Source organism: Nycticebus coucang, chromosome 5 (assembly GCF_027406575.1).
Source record: "Nycticebus coucang isolate mNycCou1 chromosome 5, mNycCou1.pri, whole genome shotgun sequence".
NCBI lineage: Eukaryota > Metazoa > Chordata > Mammalia > Primates > Lorisidae > Nycticebus > Nycticebus coucang.
This window is the reverse complement of record NC_069784.1, coordinates 141,509,527-141,524,094: the sequence shown is the minus strand read 5'-3', so window position 1 is coordinate 141,524,094 and position 14,568 is coordinate 141,509,527. Positions and strand designations below refer to the sequence as shown.

Here is a 14,568-nt window from a genome sequence, read left to right as displayed (position 1 = left end):
CCAAGTTTTAATGCAAAGTCCCCCAATCACTTCACTGCCCTCCCCCAGCACACAGGTTCTCAATTCCACTTAGTGGGGGACGGGCAGGGCTACGCGGGACATGTGGGCTGTCGTTTCTGCCCTCTCAATGCCTCTGTACTTGCCATTATGTCAAGCCAGGTGCTGTGATGGCTTACCTGATTTTTTGTTCTTCTAAAGGCAGTGGCTTGAGTGGACACTTGTTGAACTTGGTTTTGTGCAGAGGAACCATTGGTGGAGGTTTCTGATCAGCCATCTTGATCTGCCCCCTGCTCATTTATGCTTTTTTAAAAATTGTAAAATATATATAAATAAAATTTATTATTTTAATCATATTTTACATGTATGGTTCAGTAGTATTAAGAACCTAAATGCACAGTGTGAAGGTGTTCAACACACCTGCTGGGGAAAGGGCTCAACTACAACTTGAACTTTAGAAATGTAACCTAAACATTTGTACCCTTCTATTAATCTGAAATTTAAAAAAGAAATAGAAAAAGAACCTTCCCATTGTGCAATGTAAACAATGTTTTTGAATCAGTTGCTTAATTAAATTAATCTCAGAATAATTTTATGTGTGAAGATCACACGTCTGCACAAAATCTGCATTCCTCTACTTACAAAAGCGTAATAGGAACAATATAAACAGAATATGTAAGTGACGGAGGAAGAGCTGTTGTATTTTAATGCTCAATGTGTTTATAAAGATAATATACAATTATATATTTATGAACTTTATTCTGATACTTTTAAGACATTCTCATAATGAAGTATACTAATATACCTATAACTTTATTTTTTTATTCTGAAACTATTTCCCATTTTGCCAGCATTTTATTTTCCTTGGGAGGATTTTCCCCTTTGTCTCCTTGGTTTCTGGTTCTCCTCAGTCTGAGTCATCCCTTTTGGGCCCCGTCTCTGGATGGGGCTTGTCCCTAGACCCCCCCGTTCCAGGTCTGGGCCCAGGGCAGAGACAGGGCCCCCTGGGTCCCAGTCATCCCTCAGACTTGGATGTGGCAAAGGGAGATATCCACAATGTTGGTTTAATACTCTGCTTACGAGGGTCACATAGTTCTTGATGGGAATGAGGTGCAGGTCATCAGGTTTTAAATAGTACTTAAAGCAGAACTGAGGTGTTTTTTTTTTTTTTTTACTTAAAAAAACAAAGAGGAAGCTGAGTGCATTGGTATGTCTAGGGTCCCAGCTATACCAGAGGTGACTCGGGAGGATTATTCCAGCCCAGCCTGGGCCACATAGTGAGACCCCTCCCTAAAATAATGAAAGAGCTATTTTTATAATTTGTATTATATAGTTATACATTTTCTAAAGCTATTTTATAATTGTGTACAGAATAGTCACACTGAATACCAAGTATTAAGTTTATGCAAAAATAAACAGGTCTGGTAAAACTATATTTAGTCAAAAAGCACTTTGACATTTGTAAAGTTAGTTTGGTGTTTTTATCAACTGTCAGTACTGTGCAAAATGTATAGTATGTTAAAAATAGGGCAAGAAGTTTTATTGCCATTAAAATGTACTGATATTAATAGCTTATTTTATTATTCTGGCTCATGATAAACAAAAACCTTAAAATTAAATTTGAATTAATTTAAGATAATTGAGATTTCTGTTGTAGAGAGGCTGTGCCCATCACCAGTTTGTCGGGTCCTTGCTCCTCGGTGGCTCTTTGTCCCAGGGACCAGGGCTGAGTTCTGGAGCAGCAGGGAGCTCTACCTGCTCCAGGGTCTCTGCCAGGCAGGGACCAGTGTCCATGTTGCCAGTGTCCCAATGGAGAGCTGTGTTCCGTCCCTGAGTATCTGTAATACATAGTTTTAAATGTGCTGCAATTTACTGTAACTTAAGGAATGAGCACAAACTTATCTTATTTTCTTATACTTTTAATCCTCTTGATTTAATCTTTTGCTGATATTGGTTGGTTTGATTGACTTCAGGAATGAAACCTCTTAATTTTGTTGGTCAGAAACTCATTCTACTGTGTGAATTTTTGTTTTTAGAGATGAGATTGTAACATCAGGTGTTTGTTTCCTCTTTAAAATCATTTCTCAGCTGCTCGGCACAGCACACAGGACCAGCCCCTGGTTTTCCACAGCACTGTCCGGTCATCAGGCTATGGGTTGGCGCCACGGTGAGTGCTCGGGCCACCAAGGACGTAGCCCCCGGAGTGTCACAGCCACTGAAGCAGTATTGGCTGCAGCAGTGTCCAACTGTGTTCAGGGCCTGGGGTCTGCGCGGAGTCCTAGTGAGGACAGGTCCCTGCTCATGCGCTGGTGAGGGTGATGAGGCTTTAGTGTGACATGGCTCATGGGGCCCGAGTCACTGCCCTTCCTGGGAACACAGCTGTGCTGCAGCAGGAGGAGCTGGACATGCAGCCTGGTCAGCACCTCTTCTGGGAGGAGGTGTCCTGGGAACACAGCTGTGCTGCAGCAGGGGGAGCTGGACATGCAGCATGGTCAGCACCTCTTCTGGGAGGAGGTGTCCTGGGAACACAGCTGTGCTGCAGCAGGAGGAGCTGGACATGCAGCCTGGTCAGTACCTCTTCTGGGAAGAGGTGTCCTGGGAACACAGCTGTGCTGCAGCAGGAGGAGCTGGACATGCAGCCTGGTCAGTACCTCTTCTGGGAGGAGGTGTCCTGGGAACACAGCTGTGCTGCAGCAGGAGGAGCTGGACATGCAGCCTGGTCAGCACCTCTTCTGGGAGGAGGTGTCCTGGGAACACAGCTGTGCTGCAGCAGGGGGAGCTGGACATGCAGCATGGTCAGCACCTCTTCTGGGAGGAGGTGCAAAACGGGGCTGGGAAACTGAGCAAGGCCCCACAGTCCCTCATCCTTCTCAGCTGATTTCTTAAAGGAGAATTTGACTTTTCTGTCAATACGGACTGACCCCCTTCCTCCTGCTGTTGACACCAGGGACCTGCACTCGGGGCAGGCTGAGCTCTCCCCACTGTGCCACCTCCACCAAGAGCCCACCTGACCCTAGCCCAGGGCTCTGCTCTGTGTAAAACTACAGCCTCCACTGCAAGCCTTTCTGGTGCTGCTTTCTCTCTGGCCAGAAAGACTTGCTTTACTCACTGTCTGTCCTGTAACCTCCCTGTGCCTGTGTTGGCACTGGCACCTCAGGCCTCTCCTAAGGCACCTGCATTGGGGGGGAGGTGGAGGGAGACACGGATAGTGGGGACATGGACAGTGATAAGGGACCCGGGTGGGTGAGTGGGGACGCAGGTGGGTGGGTGAGTGGAGATGTGGATGGAGGAGTAGGGACATGGGTGGGTGGGTGGGGATGTGGATGGTAAGTAGGGTCATGGGTGGGTGCGTGGGGACATGGACGGGTGAGAGGGGTCATGGGTGGGTGGGTGAGTGGGGATATGGGTGGGTGAGGGGGGACATGGGTCGGTGAGGGGGGACGTGGACGGGTGAGAGGGGTCATGGGTGGGTGGGTGAGTGGGGATATGGGTGGGTGAGGGGGGACATGGGTGGGGGGGGCGTGGACGGGTGAGTGGGGACATGGACGGGTAAAGGTGGACATGGATAGTTGGGGGAGACATGGGTGGGTGAGGGGGACTGGTGAGTGGGACTCAGGTGGGTGGAGACATGGAGTGGATGGGTGGATGGAGGCACAGGCAGGTGGGTGCAGAGATGGGTAGATGGATAGAGAGGTGGGTGTTCAGGGATGGGGATGGATGGTTGGATGGAATCATGAGTGAAATGATGCGTGATCATATATATTATACATAAAATCATATATATAAAAATCTTTTCAATTGTAAAATATACATTTCTTAAGTTAGAACTCTTAATCTTTGAGAGTGAGAGGAGTTTTCTTTCCACAGTGTTACTATGTTTTCCCCGAAGACTAACAGCAAGAAGAACAATGATAAGAGATCTTCAAAATGCGAGAACAGTTACAAACGGTATGAAATCTGATTCAGGCATCTGAGGTACATTTGAAATAACTTGGACCTTTTTAATACCTTGTTTTTTTCCAAACAGGTATAGGACCTTGCTTGTGTATGTGTTTGTATGTACATGGATATGTTTACATATTATTTAGATAAATCCTTGTAGCCACATTTAATTCTCTTTCACGTTCATTTTTCAAATGCTCTATTCTGACCGCCTTAATTTTTAAATATTTAATCCTTGTTAAGATTTAGATTTAGAAATATTGCAGGCAATGGTCACTCTTGCCAGAGTCTTCGTGATCGCTGGATGGCAGTGCTGGGGCAATTACAGGCCAGGGCAGATTCCGAAAGGCTGGAGGGTAGCGTGTGAGTCCAGCAATGTCCCTGTGTCTGCCTAGGCTGGGCCTGCATTGGCCTTGGGATCCATGTGTCTGTGGGTGCACCCCACAGATGCCTGGGGACCCCTGGACCTGCCTGGACTGTGATGTTTTGGGGGTAAATGTCGGCCATTTGCAGGTGATTTGAGGCATCAGAGAAATGCCGGCCCCCAAGAGAGGACTTGGGGACTGCTAGGTTACAGACTTAAGCTTGTGTCATCTGAAGAGAGGTCAGGGGCTACTGTGCATAAAATAGCACCTTACTAGCCATCATTCCACATTTGAACTGTTGTGAGGTTTCCCAAAACACTTACCAGAACATTGACTTTAGCCATGTTTGTTGATTTTCTTGTAAACTTTTTTGCAATTCCTGCCACTTTCTGCCGCTCTCTGCATAATAGGTTGTGGGGATTCAGGCTGTGCCCACGGCAAAATGCATCCGATTCTCCGTGCACAGGTGTGCAGCTCACAGCACAGAGCCCCCAGAGCCCGTATTTTTCTGCGGCATTTTCTTCCCAGGAGCCCAGCAGTGCACACAGCCAGGGCCTTTCATAGGTGTTGGCTCTGGAGGGCGTTCTGTGGGAGTCCGCCAGGTGGCAGTGACGACAGTGCAGCCTCCAAGGTGACATCGGGTCCAGGAAGCATTGCTCGGAGAAAGACTCATCTATCTGGACACCTAAGAACCTGGTGTGCACAAGACAGAGTGGCTTTGCTGTGAGATAGCCCCACAGGGCCAGGCTTAGCAGTGTCCACGAACATAACGGCTACATGCTCAGGCAGGGTCTGTTAGTGAGGCCCACTGCTTAGTGCCATGCTGAGGTCAGGTAGCTTCTGTCCTGCCAGTCTGCCCCTTGCCTGGTGCCTCTGCCCTACTTCTGACCAGGTAGCAGCCTTGCCTTGCACTCACTGTACTGTGGAGACTGTGGGGAAGATGGCTAGCTCCTGGGCTCCACCTGGTCCTCAGGCTCACGGCCCCCAGGGCTCAGCAGTGGGGCTTTAGGCTAAAGCTGAGGTGTTCTTGGTCCCCAGGCGTCCCATCACTGTCATGAACTGTGTTGGGACTGGTCTCCCAGCTTGCCTGGACTGTGACGTTTTCCAAGTAAATGTTGGCCATTTGCAGGTGATTTGAGGCATCAGAGAAGTGCCGGACCCCTGAAAAGTGTGACGGGAGGTAGAGTCTATCTCCTCCCCTGGGAGCTTTCAGCCCAAACCATCACCATGCTCACACCCATTTATATTAAACACGGCAAGTCATTGCTATTTTACATGTAAAACGCCTTTTAATCAACATGGAATATAAGCCTATTTTGCAGTTATTTTGTATGTAAGAGTTTATGTTTATATTCACATTTAACAATAAAATTACACTTGTAAATAGGGAGACCCACTTGATTTCCAGTTTTTTGTTTCTAATCTCACTTTGATTTTTGTTACTTCTGACCCTGCTCAGCCAGGAGCACACTCTGGAGGATTCTCTGCCAACCAGGCTCTGCAGGCAGGTCGCTGCCGCTGCCCCCCACCCGGCTGCCGTGTGCTGTGTGCAGTACTCAGGTATGAGCCTCAGTCTGCTTCACGGAATCCCTGAGAGCCTCTTTCCTGCCAGCTGTTGTGCTGTAAACATGTTTTGAAGCTCACAGTGACTTAAAGATATATGGGATTAGCTGGTCTAGATTAGAGTTGAAATTAGGACTTTTACAGTGCAACTCACTTCTGCTGGGACTGATGCCTGTGTCACTCACAGCCTTTGAACTTGGACTTGTAAGTCCATCTGGGGTTGCTGTGCTGTGATTGCTCCTGCCTAAGTTACAACATGGGCCAGGCAGCAAGGCTGTGGTAGACAGAGAAGACAGCAGGCTAGAGTGTGCTCCTTGGACCCCCATGGGCTGGATGTGCTGGTCTTGTCCTGTAGCCCTGCCCTGTGGCTCCGGCCTGCTGTCTGCCCTGTGGACCTGCCTTGCTGCTGCCCTGCTGTCTGCCCTGTGGCTCCACCCTGCTAATCTGCCCTCTGGCTCTGCCCTCCTGTCTGTCCTATGGCTCCACCCTGCTGTCTGTCTTGTGGCTCTGCCCTGCTAATCTGCCCTGTGGCTCTGCCCTGCTGTCTGTCCTGTGGCTCCGCCCTGCTAATCTGCCCTGTGGCTCTGCCCTGCTGTCTGTCCTGTGGCTCCGCCCTGCTAATCTGCCCTCTGGCTCTGCCCTCCTGTCTGTCCTGAGGCTCCGCCCTGCTAATCTGCCCTCTGGCTCTGCCCTGCTGTCTGTCCTGAGGCTCCACCCTGCTAATCTGCCCTCTGGCTCTGCCCTGCTGTCTGTCCTGTGGCTCCGCCCTGCTAATCTGCCCTGTGGCTCTGCCCTGCTGTCTGTCCTGTGGCTCTGCCCTGCTGTCTGTCCTGTGGCTCCACCCTGCTAATCTGCCCTGTGGCTCTGCCCTGCTGTCTGTCCTGTGGCTCCGCCCTGCTAATCTGCCCTCTGGCTCTGCCCTGCTGTCTGTCCTGAGGCTCCACCCTGCTAATCTGCCCTCTGGCTCTGCCCTGCTGTCTGTCCTGTGGCTCCACCCTGCTAATCTGCCCTCTGGCTCTGCCCTTCTGTCTGTCCTGTGGCTCTGCCCTGCTAATCTGCCCTCTGGCTCTGCCCTGCTGTCTGTCCTCTGGCTCCGCCCTGCTAATCTGCCCTCTGGCTCTGCCCTTCTGTCTGTCCTGTGGCTCCGCCCTGCTTATCTGCCCTCTGGCTCTGCCCTCCTGTCTGTCCTATGGCTCCACCCTGCTGTCTGTCCTGTGGCTCTGCCCTGCTAATCTGCCCTGTGGCTCTGCCCTTCTGTCTGTCCTGTGGCTCCGCCCTGCTAATCTGCCCTGTGGCTCTGCCCTTCTGTCTGTCCTGTGGCTCCGCCCTGCTAATCTGCCCTCTGGCTCTGCCCTCCTGTCTGTCCTGTGGCTCCACCCTGCTAATCTGCCCTGTGGCTCTGCCCTGCTGTCTGTCCTGTGGCTCCGCCCTGCTAATCTGCCCTCTGGCTCTGCCCTTCTGTCTGTCCTGTGGCTCCGCCCTGCTTATCTGCCCTCTGGCTCTGCCCTGCTGTCTGTCCTGAGGCTCCACCCTGCTAATCTGCCCTGTGGCTCTGCCCTGCTGTCTGTCCTGTGGCTCCGCCCTGCTAATCTGCCCTCTGGCTCTGCCCTGCTGTCTGTCCTGAGGCTCCACCCTGCTAATCTGCCCTCTGGCTCTGCCCTGCTGTCTGTCCTGTGGCTCCGCCCTGCTAATCTGCCCTGTGGCTCTGCCCTGCTGTCTGTCCTGAGGCTCCGCCCTGCTAATCTGCCCTCTGGCTCTGCCCTCCTGTCTGTCCTATGGCTCCACCCTGCTGTCTGTCCTGTGGCTCTGCCCTGCTAATCTGCCCTGTGGCTCTGCCCTTCTGTCTGTCCTGTGGCTCCGCCCTGCTAATCTGCCCTCTGGCTCTGCCCTCCTGTCTGTCCTGTGGCTCCACCCTGCTAATCTGCCCTCTGGCTCTGCCCTGCTGTCTGTCCTGTGGCTCCGCCCTGCTAATCTGCCCTGTGGCTCTGCCCTGCTGTCTGCCCTGTGGCTCCACCCTGCTGTCTGCCCTGTGGCTCTGCCCTCCTGTCTGTCCTATGGCTCCACCCTGCTGTCTGCCCTGTGGCTCTGCCCTGCTCTCTGTCCTGTGGCTCTGCCCTGCTGTCTGTCCTGTGGCTCCACCCTGCTGTCTGTCCTGTGGCTCTGCCCTGCTGTCTGTCCTGTGGCTCTGCCCTGCTGTCTGTCCTGTGGCTCCACCCTGCTGTCTGCCCTGTGGCTCTGCCCTGCTGTCTGTCCTGTGGCCCTGCCCTGCGGCCACAGATGGGACCTGCCTGCAGGGTGGAGTTTTCCCTTATGCTGAGGCTGGTGTCTGTGTCCAAGTGTAGCTGACTGCCTTCGGCAGACCTCTCTTTGGGAGTTCAGTGTTCATGTCTCACTGATGCTGGACAGTGTCAAGGGGCAGCTTGTAACCTGCCGTCTGCCTCACCCAGGTCACTGCGCTGTTTGACTCTCTTCTTCTCGTCACATGGGCCTCACTGGGGTGGATAGAAGGCCTCACTGGTCTGCAGTGCTAGGTCCTGCCCCACACTTCCCAGTTGACTGCTAAAGGTTCCTTAGTTCCCGTTGTTGTTTGTATAATTCTAGCCAAACAACTGTAAAAAGAACTTTTGGAAATTAGACACACACTATCAGAAATGCCCTTTTGATGTCTCAATACATTCACTTTAATGGAAGAGGACAGACATTTGCTATTAGAGAGCTCAATTTTCACAAACTTAGGGGAATGCATTTTAGCTGGTTAGGCCAGTCTTCCTTTCAGTAGTTCATGGACATGGGACAGGACACAGCAGGGTGTAGGGGTGTCCTGGGACGTGTGACCTGGGGTGTGAGACTGGACACAGCAGGGTGTAGGGGTGTCCTGGGACGTGTGACCTAGGGTATGAGACCGGACATAGCAGGGTGTGGGGGTGTCCTGGGACGTGTGACCTGGGGTGTAAGACCGGACACAGCAGGGTGTGGGGGTGTCCTGGGACGTGTGACCTGGGGTGTGACACTGGACACAGCAGGGTGTGGGGGTGTCCTGGGACGTGTGACCTGGGGTGTGAGACCAGACACAGCAGGGTGTGAGGGTGTCCTGGGACGTGTGACCTGGGGTGTAAGACCGGACACAGCAGGGTGTGGGGGTGTCCTGGGACGTGTGACCTGGGGTGTGAGACCGGACACAGCAGGGTGTGGGGGTGTCCTGGGACGTGTGACCTGGAGTGTGAGACCGGACACAGCAGGGTGTGGGGGTGTCCTGGGACGTGTGACCTGGGGTGTGACACTGGACACAGCAGGGTGTGAGGGTGTCTTGGGACAGTGTGACCTGGGGTGTGAGATCTGATGTGGCTATGTGACTATTGGCCAGGTGTGGGCGCTGTGCTGTCCAGCTTTGCCTGCTCACAAGGCTCTTGAGTACCTCAGGTATAATCTGGCTCTTCTCCTGTCACCCTGGGTGGCTGTGAGAACGCAGCCGGCTGCTCCAAAGGACACGGGATCTCGGTCAGTTTCACTCCCTGCCCAGGGCCTGGCCCACTCCTGCCTGGTGTCAGGCTCTGCAGGCCTGTGTGGCCTCGTTACCTGTTTTAGATCTCTCACTATCTGGGGAAGTCTCTATCAGTGCTTAAACTAATTTTAAGTGAAAATTCTACGCTTCACCAGTGTGATTCCTATGTGTTGGGATTTTGTAAGAGTGTTTCTTACTTTTTAAACAGGAGATGGTCGGTGGCTGGCCTGTGGCCTTGCCAACCATCTGTCCCTTGTCTTTGATGCCAGCCTCACTGGAGCCCCTGCTGTCTTTTCAGGTAAAACATGTCTTAATTTTCATTAATATGAATTTAAAGACAGGTCTGCCTTTGGTCTTGGCTGTCAGTTTTCACTTTAGTGTCCTCATGACAACAGCAGAAGAGAACCCGGCTTGATGACTGTTAGTGAGCAGATTCCCTGAGCCCTGAGGGTGGACACACCTGTGAGCAACCTGCACCCTCCACGGCTGGACTGGGCCCAAGAGCCAAGACTTTGGGGCTTGGAGGAAGTGAGAAGAATTGAACCTCATATGCTCAAAATGCATTTCATTAGTTTAATTGAGAGATACCCACTTGACGTGTATTTTGAAATATGGTAGTGTTTGTGCACAGACAACGTGTGTCAGTGAGCAGGGTAAACGCTCACGGCTGGTGAGCACAGCAGCTGACATTCCTGCTTCTTCAGTCCTGACTCAGACCTGTCTGCATTCCTGGTTCTAAAGCCATAAAATCTCACAACTCTCCATGAGGTTTTCAAAACTGCTTGTTCCAAATCATGCAGTTGGTATATATTTAACAAAACCACACACAGAGACAAGAAACATTCATTGATTCACATGCAGGTTGAGGCTCCTTCACTCCAAAATGCTCCCAAATCCAAAATTTTTTGAGCACCAACATGCTGCTCTAATGAGCATTCCTGATTTCAGATTTCAGGATTAGGGAAGCTCGGCTGGTGTAATACCCATATTGCAGAACCTGAAAAAGTGTAAAATCTGAAATATTTGTGGTCCCAAGCAGGTCCCTGGGCATGAAGGCCCCCGCCTCCATCCCTCAGCCTCTGAGCTTTAGTAACAGCTACCGGAGTCTGCACAGGAGGGCAGCAAAGCTCTTCCGCTCTTTTTCCCACTCTGCTTTTTAGCTCTCTGTTTTCTTGGGGTCATGTTACAGAGCTGAGTTCTATGCTAGTTTGTAAATCTCTCCTGGCGTTTCCACTTTTGCTTTGTTGGGTGTCCTGACACATATGGCATAGTGATGCTGTGACTCATTGTCTCGTCTTTAAATTATTGCGCAGTTCACACTCCCAGGCCAGTACGAGGGCCGCTCCATCCCAGGGGGCCCAGCTGGGTCAGTAGTATCCTCCAATCTGTGGTTACCCATTCGCTGCAAGTTTAATCACAAAGGCCTTAGCTGCGAGAGCTGAAGTGTGGTCATTCAGCAGTTCTGGGGCCATTTGTTGTCTAAGGTGTGTGAGTGAAGCTGGGTCCAGCTGCCAGCCTCAGGAGAGCGCTCCTGTCCCCTTGGTCCCCCTCACTGCACACCTGGCATTCGGAGGCCTTTCTGAGGTCACAAGAGCAAGATAGCTCCCCAAAGCAGCTCATGTCCAGGGCTGGAGTCCAGGAGAGGCAGTGAGTGCTCACCCAGAGACAGCAGGGACCTGTCAGGTGCCAGAGTTAGGCTGGTGTAGGAATGAGGCCAGGACAGAACAGAAATGCATGGACACCATCATGGGCACCTGCCGGGAGCTGTGGGTATCCCCACCACAGTTAACCGTCAGAGCTGTGCACCCCGGCATCCAGACACCTGCATACCACAGCACACTTGGAAGCCTCCACACAACTTGAAGCTTGAACAAGACTTTTCAAATCCATCACAACAAATGCTCAGCCTCTATGTGTGTGTGTTCAGTGCAGGTTTTGACTTTTCCTTCAATGTTTAAAGAGTAGTAGTTCTTTACATAACTGATAAATTATGAAATCTACAGAATTTTATACTGTGCTTTAAAATATTGTATTTTATATATTTTACCCTTAAAACATACACTCACAGATGTACGTAAAGTGTTGAACCTCATATTTTAAGAAATGCGTGGTTTTAAGAAAACGTCCTTGGGAAACCATGTTAAGCCTTTAACTGGAGGATAACCCACCCGCAGGGTATTGGATCTGTAGCTGGAAATGCCTCTGGGCACCTTATGTACTGCTTGGGAACTTGCTGCTCTGGGTGTGTTGTGTGACAGTGCTGGACAAACAACAGGCACAAATGAAGTGCCACAAGGGCCCCCTAGGGTCACGCTGTTCTCAACGTGTCCCTGCAGGTCACGATGGAGCTGTGCACACTGTCTGCTGGAGCCACAACCGGAAGTGGCTGCTCTCTGTTGCCCAGGACAGGACACTGCGGGTGTGGTCCGTTCGCCACACAGAGCTCACGCTCTTGCTGGTAATGGACAGTCACACTCCTTATAGGTGAAGGCTCAGAATGAGAGCTCTGGTGTCCCTGACACTCGCCTGCACACACCCACACGCGGTCACACAGTCCTAAGAGCTCTGGTGTCCCTGATACTCGCCTGCACACACCCACATGTGATCACACCGTCCTGAGAGCTCTGGTGTCCCTGACACTCGCCTGCACACACCCACATGTGGTCACACCATCCTGAGAGCTCTGGTGTCCCTGACACTTGCCTGCACACGTCCACATGTGATCACACCGTCCTAAGAGCTCTGGTGTCCCTGACACTCGCCTGCACACACCCACATGTGATCACACCGTCCTGAGAACTCTGGTGTCCCTGACACTCGCCTGCACACGCCCACACGCAGTTACACGATTCTCACATTTGTTATGGTCTGCAAATGGCAAAATGACTAATTAAATACCTGAATAATTTCAAATAGCAATTCAGTGTGCTTTAATAGTTTAGGTGATCCTCTCCAAGGGGATATTATGTGGAGGTTGTAGATTTTAGGGAAGAAAAATAACCCGTTAATGAACATATGGCAGACCACTGGGAGTGGGAAAGACAGGAAGGTGACAGTAGTCTCACCACTGGGACAGGAGGAGAGACGGTGACAGGAAACCTTCTCTGACTGATAAAACTCTCACAGGTGATTTGTAGAGAAAATAGCATTAAAGGTGGTGAGGTTTCCAAAGATGCTGTTAGCATTTGCTTGCTATAGGTCTGACACAAAAAGGGGCCGAGTACTAGAAAGACAGCAGAGGCAGGAGGGTGGACGGGGCCCCGTGCTCTGGGCACCTTCACTCACCAGCTTTCTCTACATGGAGGTGCTGTTGGCTGTGAGAGCTGCATTTGGGAGTAGGCACCCTAGAACTACATTTTTTTTTTTTTTATTTTGAGACAGTCTCACTTTCTTGACCCCTGGTTGAGTACTGTGGTGTCATAGTTCATAGCAAGCTCAAACTCTTGGGCTCAAGTGATCTTCTTGCCTCAGCCTCCCGAGTAGCTGGGACTACAGGTGCCTGCCACAATGCTCGGCTGGTTTTAGAGACAGATCTCACTCTAGTTCAGGCTGGTCTCTAACTCGTGAGCTCAGGCGATCCACCAGCCTCAGCATCCTGGAGTGCTGGGATCACAGGCATGGCCACCGCGCCCCACCACCTAGAACTACATTTTATAGCATGTTTAAATTTCAGCTTTGATAAAATCCTCACTACTTTTGGCTGTTTACTGCTAATTTTTATTTTATTTTATTTTTGAGACAGAGTTTCAAGCTGTCACCCTGGGTAGAGTGCTGTGGTGTGATAGCTCACAGCAACCTCCAACCCCAGCTCAAGCGATCCTCTTGCCTCAGTTTTTCTGTTTTTAGTAGAGATGGAGTCTCAATTTTGCTCAGGCTGGTCTTGAACTCGTGAGCTCAAGCTATCCACCCGCTTTGGCCTCCCAGGGTGCTAGGATTACGGGCATGAGCCACTGCACCCGGCCTAAGTTTCAATTTTTTTTTTTTTTTTGAGACAGAGTCTCAAGCTGTTGCCCTAGGTAGAGTGTCCTAGCATCACTGCTCACAGCAAACTCAAACTCTTGGGCTTAAGAGATCCTCTTGCCTCAGCCTCCCAAGTAGCTGAGATTATAGGCGCCTACCACAGTGCCTGCTATTTTTTTGGTTATAGTTGTCATCGTTGTTTGGTGGGCCTGGGCTGGATTTGAATCCATCAACTCTGGTGTATGTGGCTGGCACCTTAGTTGCTTGAGCTACAAGTGCAAAGCCAGTTTCAATTTTTTATTTTAAAAGGTTTTTTGTTTGTTTTTTTGAGACAGAGCCTCAGACTGTCATCGTGGATGGAGCGCTGTGGCATCACAGCTCACAGCAACCTATACTCTTGGGCATAAGTGATACTCTTGTCTCAGCCTCCTGAGAAGTTGGGTCTACAGGCCCTGCCACAACACCTGGCTATTTTTTTTTGTTGCAGTTGTCGTTGTTTTAGCTGGTCTGAGCCGGGTTCAAACCCTCCAGCCTCAGTGTATGTGGCCAGCGCCCTACCTGCTGAGGTATTGGTGCCGCCCATATATTAAAATTTTTAAACAGCCAGAATTCTAACGCTTACTGCAGTAAAATTTTAATCATACAATACCTTTCAGAGGTAGTGAACAGAGACAAAAATTGTAAATTGGTTCTAATAAATTATATTTACACTTTTAGAATAAATAGATGTCGGGTATTATACAAGTATTTGTTTAAAGAAATAGTGTCTTTTTTTATTAACATTTATTGGCAATAATTGCTGATTTCATTACAGAGCAAAGACATGTTTTCTAAGCCTATACAGTCTGCACAGTTTTATTATATAGACGCTTTCATACTGTTGTCTTCTGGCCCTGAACTTCAGCTGCGGAAGTATCATATCGACACGTGCAAAGATGAGATAAAACGGTAGGCGCCCCCTCCCCACTTTTCAAACTTCCTGAGCCAGAGGAGGCCTGTGTGGTGATGCCGATGTTCTCGGTGAGAGCCGAGTGGCTCAGTGCCCACCTGTTAACAACCTCCCTTGTGTGACGGAAGGAGAGAATTGGAGACTTCGGAAAACTGAATTATCATCTTGGTTCTACAGCATATTAAAGTGATGTTACCTGGGACAAATACTGTTTATAATAATAAGTTAAAATTAGGAAATATTTCAAATACATAGATGTGGGAAATAATAGACACCCAGCTTAGACAAAT

General features: G+C 50.3%; 1 protein-coding gene across 2 annotated transcripts in view; it reads left to right on the top strand.

Moving 5' to 3' along the window:
• The window catches only part of WDR27 (WD repeat domain 27), a 165,704-nt gene that overhangs the window by 54,397 nt on the left and 96,739 nt on the right, over positions 1-14,568 (top strand). For both annotated transcript variants that reach the window (XM_053590356.1, XM_053590355.1), the window contains exons 14-19: positions 2,086-2,164; positions 3,865-3,945; positions 5,764-5,864; positions 9,578-9,667; positions 11,706-11,827; positions 14,144-14,277. In XM_053590356.1, coding sequence (XP_053446331.1) covers positions 2,086-2,164; positions 3,865-3,945; positions 5,764-5,864; positions 9,578-9,667; positions 11,706-11,827; positions 14,144-14,277 — 607 coding nt within the window. The remainder of the gene's footprint in view (positions 1-2,085; positions 2,165-3,864; positions 3,946-5,763; positions 5,865-9,577; positions 9,668-11,705; positions 11,828-14,143; positions 14,278-14,568) is intronic.